The sequence below is a fragment of the Grammomys surdaster genome, unplaced genomic scaffold (assembly GCF_004785775.1).
Source record: "Grammomys surdaster isolate TR1022 unplaced genomic scaffold, NIH_TR_1.0 138, whole genome shotgun sequence".
NCBI lineage: Eukaryota > Metazoa > Chordata > Mammalia > Rodentia > Muridae > Grammomys > Grammomys surdaster.
Genome location: NW_021604596.1, coordinates 7,897,611 through 7,906,233, shown reverse-complemented (window position 1 = coordinate 7,906,233; position 8,623 = coordinate 7,897,611). Strand labels below are relative to the sequence as shown.

The following is an 8,623-nucleotide window of genomic DNA, read 5'->3' as shown; positions in this document are numbered from 1 at the left end:
TCTCTCTCTCTCTCTCTCTCTCTCTCTCTCTCTCTCTCTCTCTCTCTGCCACACAGGCAAAAATGAAAATCAAAACAAACTAAAAAAAAAAATCTAATGGGACAAAGAATACCAACCCCAAACAAAAAGTCCACATAAAAACCTGAAAATCATTTTTTGTTGGTATAGGGTCTGACCTTTAGGATAGAGAAAACAGATTTTTCCCTCTCCTCGAAGTTACCAGCTGCAGTAGCTTCCTGGTTAGGAGTAGGAGGTTGTATTCACTTCCTGTTCTGCCTGTTGGGATTTTTAACTGTGGCCTCATCTCATTTACTTGGTTATTTGTTTACATAACCTTTAAATTTGTCTTCCTCCATTACAGCATAGCATTCATAAACCTAAGCTGTCATATATTCTAAATAAAAACCTCGGAGGAGCCACCAAATACGCTGTCAGCGCTGTTTTCCAAGTAGATCTAGTAACTTGGAATTTTACACACTGTAGACAAAATCTGAGTTGTGGCTAGAAAAGTAAGCCATAAGACCAATACAGATACATACAAAATAAAACCAGTCTTAATGATTTTACTAACACAGGCTTTTGTTTCAAACTACTGTTTTGTTAACATGATCAGAATTCTAGTATTAGCACACAAAGCTAGGGCATAGCAGGGTCAGACTAGAAGTACTAGGGAAAAGATAAAATATGTGTCAAGTTTCATCATAATTATTGTCCTTTTTAGCAGGAGAGATATGCAGGAATAAGAGAATAGTCTTGGGAGAGCAGGAGAGCGTCAGCTTTTAAGGTAGGAAGAATACAGAAAAGACAGGGTGGGTGTTCATACTCTTGTTATATCACAGTTTTCAGTTGACTTGTGACTATCCAGCAATGAGATAGAAGAAATAAAACTCATGGATGAATATGTTTTACTTAAAATTAATGTCATACTGTGTCATTGTAATTTGCATTTTATTTGATTCCTTATTTTTTAAAAAAATATGTACCTTATTTTCTAGTTGTTTACATTGTTTCTGTAACAAAATCTATGTTTTTCTTTTTCTATTTTCATGCATGTATGATGCATTCACTAGTCTTATGGAAACTAGACAGAAGCTAGAATTGTCAGTGAGGAGGGGACCTCAATTGAGAAAATGTCTCCATAAAGTCAGGCTATAAACAAGCGTGGCGGGCATTTTCTTAGTTAGCCATACATGAGGAAGAGCCAAGACCATTGTAGGTAGTGCCACCTCTGGGCCTGGGTTCTATAAGAAAGAAGGCTGAGTGAGCTAGGAAGCAACAACATGGCTCTCATTCTTCTCTCACCCTACCTTCTCTCACTGAGGCAGCACTTTTCACTGATACCAGAGCTTGCAGATTCGTCTTTCTCATCAGCTTGCTCTGGGATCTCCTGTCTCTGCCTTTTGGGTTGGTCTCCATAGCCACTCGGCATTGACATAGATTATAGGGATGTAGTTCTTATGGTTTGACTGTGTTTTAACCAAAGAGTCATCTTCCCTGCCCATACTTTCTTATTTTCAAACTTTATTTGATAATGTAAAACAGAATAAATGTTACTGGGCTTACAGAGCCTCTCCTGTTTAAATGTTTGGAATTTGTGTAATTTAGTTTAAAAGCACAACCGTTTTGTTGATCCTACCAGAATCTGTCTCACCTCCATCAGCTTGTAATTGTTGAGAACATTCCATTTCCAGGCTGTGAAAACTTGCCATCTGACTGAGACAGACTGAGTTCTGTGCTCTGACATGTCTGTGTCACACATAATCCTCACTTTGAGCCTTGACCAACAAGACACTGCCTTCTCCCAGCATGCTGTTCATCTCCACCACACCTATGGAGATCTGACATTTTAGCTTTCTATGAATTTGTTGTGGGCATGGAAGTCTCCCTGTTTCTCAGGGTTGGCCTTCTGAGTAGGTGCGTGCCACTGTACTTGGTTTGAACTTAGTCTAAAGAAATGTTCAGCAGCATTTGGGTCAACGGAACATTCTTGACCTCTTGAAATTTCTCTTCAATCTCCTGAGTTTCTTCAGTGTTTCCCTCATTGTCTGTTTGGTCAGACTCTTCTCTGTTTTTGAACTCTAGGTCATAGGCTACCATAAGGCTTAATATCTGTGTTTCCTCTTTATCAACGTACAGTGACCCTAGCCAAGAAAAGATTAAAATATCATTTATATACTAGTTATTCCTCAGAGCAATAGACTGCCAGTCCTCAATCTTCTAGAAATAAAGAAGCCTGGAGATGTATCTTAGTTTCTTAACAGGTTGCCTAGCATGCTCAATGCCCTGGTTTGATTCCAAGTACAACAAAAGCAGTGTGTGGTGGTGAATGCTTGTACACCCCTGCACTTCGGTGGAAGAAGGGAGATCAGGAGTTCAGGCCAGTTGGTATACAAGCTCTTGTCTTAAACAACAGCATCAACAACAAGAAGAACATACAACAGCAGCAGTAACAACACAACAAACAGTAGCAAGAAATAAAGAAGACTTATAAAGCTTAACATCCAGAACAGAATTCTTGACTTCTATATGTTATTCACCCAGTGTGTTAGGTCTTAAAGGTCTAGGATTATCTTTAATTTCTTTTCAGTAGCCCACATCTCATTCACTATTCAATTCTGTATTTCTTCCATTTGATATAAAGGTCCAGTTCTCATCAGTTCCAAAAAAAGGCATCCTTGTTGCCACCTGATTAGACCAACTCAACTCTGCTACTGTCTTCTTCTGGTGTTTTTCCTTCATGTCTGTTCTCTCCACACTAGACCAAGAGGCTTTTAATACAAGATAATTCTTGATATATCCACTCCATTGAAAATATTTTGGGGTTCTCCCTGTACTTAAGCTAAAATACTCAAGCTCATAGCTACTCCAAAAGCCTTCAGTTCATGTGCAAGCTAAAGATCAATCGATGTCACGGAATTGATTTGACTAATTTGTGATTATAAGGTTGTCACTTCTGTCTTAAAATAGTAAAAATTAAAATAAAAAATTATTCACCCAAAGTTTCTGAGTTTGTCTAAAACTCCATTTCATTTCCTTGTCTATTTTTATAAAGTGGTGTCGAGACTACTTCACTACAGACAATAAGCCAACTATTGAAAAGCAAAAATATTCGTTGGGAGAACAGTGGTTCTTTCTTAACACAGAGCAAAGTTTCAAAGGAATTTGAATCTGTTGAAGCATTATTGAATCTTGTTTAGCAAGACACAGTGCCAGCAAAACAGAAGATCTATTTTCAATAATTCTATTCATACCTCAAAACCCTGTGGCCTTCCGAGACTCTCCTTAACATGTTTCCATACAACAAAAATCTCTGACACCGACACACTGGTCGCTGTGACATCAGTGGGAGCAGCAGTAGGTTCTGTAGGAAGAGAAATAGAAGTGATAAGGCATGATCACCTCACAGTTTCTCTGCAAAGCACTGCTCCATTGTCTCTCAGCTGTTCATGCCATTCTGACCCTATGTTTGAATGATGTGAAGTTAAGAAAAAACACAAGGTAAGAAGGTGAGCTGTTTGGGTTTCTGGGTCAATTTACATTTCAGTCTTACCAATAGCCAGTGACAATTGAGAAATTTGAGTCTTTTATCCTTGGGTCAGGGAGGGCATTGCTAGAAAAGTGAATGCTCTGACTTAAGTTGGGTGGCAATCCACTCTATCAACAAAGACAGTCAGGTGGGATTGGTGAGTTTGTTTGTTTGTTTACTTAATTGCTTTTGGAGCTAAGTTATTGAAACAACCTAGCTGTTATTTCATCACAGTAAGTTGTAGAACATGGCATGTATCCATGATGTAGTATTTTTTCAGCTTTAGAGAAGTTGTGTCATTGTCAATAGAATGGTCATAACTGAAGATAATGCTATAAAGTTAAATAAATTGGTCAAAGAAAGATAAATATGTTTTCTCTTGTTTGTGAGTTCTGAACTCATAAAAACATTAGGTTATATTTGTACTGATGCCATGAAAATTGAAGGAAAACTCTCTGGGAAATAATGGAGACTAATGGGGAAGGAAAGATTGAGTCATTGAGGAAGACACAGAAAGCCAGATATGTGGAGATGCTCAAAGTACATATACTTGCAGGAGATGACCTGATATTATATTGCATAATGAAACAATGCTTCGGGTGCTTTGCCTTTAAAAAAAACTGTAGTCATTGCTGATTACATAGTGTGCACATGTGTCCTGATAATATGTGTAGTTTCCATGTTTCTATGTCAGAGTTAAATATTTAACAACAATACCAAACCCCTACAGGTACTTATCTACCTTGTGGCAAATTGTTTAGCTGCTTTTTAATCACAAGTTTTCTCATCTGTATTATGGGAATAAGAAAGGCATCATCAAAGCCAGGAGAGATGAAACACACTTGTGGTTCTTATACTACAGAGGGTGAGACAAGAGGGTCATAAGTTCTAGGCTAGTCTATTTTACAGAGTGAGCACAAGATGATCCAAGGTTTCTTAGCAAAAGCCTGACTCAAAATATAAAATCTACTAACAAAAGAGTATGATATCATATACTATAAGATTTAGTCCTACTTGGAATAACGCATCTTGAATGCTTTGTTTTATAGTTAGGAGAAATTCAGTGACAAAAATATGATGGTAATACTATTTTTACATTATGTAGTCAAAGAGGGAGTATAAACTTTATTAGATGTTTTTGCCACAAAACTCCATTTCCATGATAATGGAAGAGATGTGTTATGTATCCTGATATTTAAAAGGCATTCATTGACTTTTGTGACAGGTGCAGGCAGAGTAGAAAAGTCCCTGAAGGTCTCCGTGTTGCTGCTCAAAACACCTCTCCATTTGTTTTCATGCTCAGTGACCTTTCACACCATTTTTTTTATAATACACAATGTCTGAATGACATCTATCAAGAAGTGCATTTTCTTTGACACCACATGCTATATGAGCAAGGAAATATTTCTAGCTTTGACATGGTTGAATCATAAATAGTGTCACAAACACATGTTAACTGAAATGGAAGTATGGAGGTCACAGATTAGGTCGAACAGTTCTGTACAGATTATTATATTTAAAAAAATCCTATGCTATAAAAATTGAAGTCTATAAAAGACTTTTGCAGTAACTTCAAAATAATCCCCATTCTACTCCTAGCCCCAGCCACCAACCTCAGATTCAGGAAAGACACAGTTCTAAAGAACACCTTTCTAAAGGCATCATGAAGGGTCTGGGATAAGTATAACGATTTTCTCCAATCTGTCTTTAGCTATGAGAGAGTAGTTACACATCTAACTGGATGATTTTGAATATTACTGATTTACAGATACCAGTCCCATGCCTAAGGTATAAATAACCATGTAATCCCAACAATAGAAAAATAAAGTCTGGAGGACAAAGTTCAAAACTGAACATACAGTGAATTCCTGGCCAGTTTGGGATATAACCAGACCCATCTCTAAACAAACAAACAAATCCATTCCAAAAATTTTATTTATTGCTTTGAAATAAGTCTACAAAAGACTTTTTCAAACATTTGTATTTGTAGTAAGCAATGATTTGTTTTTGGGGGGGGGATCTCATGTTAAAATTCACAGGTTAGGACTGAAGAGCTGGCTTTTTGGTGAAGTACATGTACTGCTAAAGAAGGATCTGAGTTTGGTTCTCTGTACCTAAACCAGGTCACTCACAACTCCCCTTAAATCTGGCCCCAGAAAGTCTGACACCATCTTCTGGATTTCTTAAGGACCTCTCTCTCTCTCTCTCTCTCTCTCTCTCTCTCTCTCTCTCTCTCTCTCTCTCTCTCTCTCTCTCTCTCTCACACACACACACACACACACACACACACACACACACACACACACACTATTCTGGTAAATTTATTTGATTTTCACACACCAGTTGATAATGATTCCTGCACTGTATCAACCGTGGTTGCTCATTCTGACAGTCTGTAAACATCCTTTGCTCAGTCTTGTGCTTCATACTACTTTACAAACTATTCTTCATCTATTCAATTTTTTCTTAAAAGAGAAGAGCTTCTGTCTTATTCTAGAACCACTACTAGCAGATGTGTAGTAGATTTGTTAAGCTGTTTAACGGGAGTTTAACTTCTCGATTCTGTTGTTAAAGAAAAGGGATGCTGGCAGTTTAGAGGCACACAGAACTGGATCACTCCGGTTTGGGTAGGAGTCATTTCAGAGGAGCCATACTTTGGCTGTCACTGTGTCAGTTCTCAGAATGAATGCATTGCAGCGATTCACATGCCAAACACTTTCTATTCGCTTTTATATTACTGAGGCAATTACATCTTTGTCAGAGAAGACTGCAGAGGGATAAATAATTTCTGAAGCACAAAAACACATGGCTGGGTGGCAGCCTTCTATCGCTCACTTTTTATCTCCAGAGAGAAGTTATTTCCTTGTTAGCTTTCATGTGTACCAGATACATTTAAATATGTCTCAAATTGAAAATTAAATGTAAAAAGTAGAAGACTGAAAAAGAACATAAAAAGAGATGGCTAGCAACTGCTTCCTAAACAAGAACTTTAATTTCACTGATAAGCGTCGAGGATTTTAGATTCAGGTCAGACCCCATCCTGAGAAGTCACAGACTCTTCCCTGGGGGCTATGGGCCACAGTCACATCACTTGAATGAGCATCGACAAACAGCCTTAAATCAGTTCACCTTCTAGATCAAAACAACATGTACAGTCCACCCATGCTAACTTGAGCTAGAATTTCAACATGGGAAAAAGTATGGCCTCAGCCAGGTTATTCCTAACTACACACTGATCAGAGCTGAACTGACAAAGTGTCTGGAGACAAGAATTACTGACTGGAGAACAGAATCTCTGGCTGGGATCTCCTGTCCTGCCGGAAGTTTACTGCAACTGCATGAGAGAACATCTCACGCATAGACAGACTGAGAAAATTGTTTGCACCAGAAGTCAGGAATACATGCTCAGTGGGCTTGTGGTATTCTAGCAAATTGACGTAAGCCAATGTATCAATCTCATTTATTCTACAAAATTAAAAATTTTTAGGTTGTTTTTTTTTCATTCAAACTTCTGCTTCCAAAAGTGTCTGTTCCCTGTTTTAAATTTGTTAATGACTTGTTCTCATTTTCTCTTCTTTGTCTCATATGTATGTATGTAGTGTATATGTATGTGTACATTGTGTATGTATGTGTGCAGTGCATATGTATGTGTGTAGTGTGTATGTATATGTGTAGTGTGTATGTATTGTGTAGTGTGTATGTATGTAGGTGCACGTTTGTATGAGGATCTAAGGTTGGTATTAGTAATTTGCCTCTCTCATTTTTTAAACTTACCATTTGAAGCAGAGACTCCCAATTAAACCCAGAGCTTGCTCTGGCAGCCATCTTGCTCCCAGGATATTCTGCCCAACGACTAGAATTACAGGCAAACAGAAAGGGTGTCTGGCACGCTCGGCATTTATATGTATTCTGGAGATTTGGACTCTTGTCGTCTTCTCCGGTGGCAAGCCCTTCAACCTCTGAGCCACCTTTCCAGCCCATCACTAACAAGTTCTAAAGAGTCATTTTTGGAGGTAGAGAAGGGCATATAAAGGAAACAAATACAACTGGTTCTTTTACTGTTTAATTGCCTCCAAGGACTGACAGAGGATAGAGAGAATATGCTTAAACATACACTTAATAAAGGAAAGAACTTAGAGTAGTCCTAACTGACTCTTTCTTTTAAAGACTTATTTAATGTATATGAGTGCTTTGTTTTCATGCACACCAGAAGTACAGACAGGGAGTCACCATGTAGTTGCTGGTAATTGATCTCAGACCTATGGAAAAGTAGCCCATGTGCTTAACCACTGAGCCCATCTCTCCAGCCCCAGTCATAGCTGATTCTTTAAGAAAAGGATTTACTATGTTCGCAGACTTGTTATTTCCAGATATGCATTAAATCACTCTACAATACTATTATATATTATGTAATTACTTTTCAAAGAGGGGTAGGGAGACTGTGAAAGCCATCACATCTGCTAATGGTGGGGGGAGGGTTTGAATCCAGGCAGAAACTCTAGTTCCATGGTGCTGTTGGTACACTCGGCTATACACATGTGATGTCTGCCCTTGCTTTCAAAGAGTACTTTGTTTTCTATGTGTATATGCTTGCAGCATATGTGATTAAATGTATGCATATGTCATGTGGATGGGTAAGGAGTTCCAAGTTGGGGATAAACATTTTCCTGTATTCCTCTCCATCTTATGCTTTTAATTGGGTCGTCATGTGTATATGTAAGTACATGAAGTATGTGAGAGTGTATTCATAGGGATATTAGAGGGCAACTTCTGTGAACTTGTTCTCCCTTTCCACCTGCAGATTGGATATCAGACTCAGGTCACCAGGCTTTCTCTGAAAGTGATTTTGTTTGCTGGCCACATCATAGGCCCATCCACATTATTTTTTGAGACATGAGTTTTACTGAAGAATATCAATTGATTAGACTGGCTGCCCAATGAGCCCCAGAGATTTTCCTGTCTCTACATCCCCAGTGTGATCCTTATAGATACATGCCATCATGTTGGACCTTTATGTGGATGCTGGCAATCTGAACTCAGGTTCTTGTGCACCTTACCAGTTGAGCCATAGTCTCTATCTCTTTCTCAGCTCTTTCT

General features: G+C 38.3%; 1 protein-coding gene across 2 annotated transcripts in view; it reads right to left on the bottom strand.

Annotated features, from left to right (window-relative positions):
• Positions 1-8,623, bottom strand: part of Cntn5 (contactin 5) — a 1,025,091-nt gene that overhangs the window by 30,771 nt on the left and 985,697 nt on the right. For both annotated transcript variants that reach the window (XM_028763352.1, XM_028763353.1), the window contains one exon: positions 3,252-3,361. In XM_028763352.1, coding sequence (XP_028619185.1) covers positions 3,252-3,361 — 110 coding nt within the window. The remainder of the gene's footprint in view (positions 1-3,251; positions 3,362-8,623) is intronic.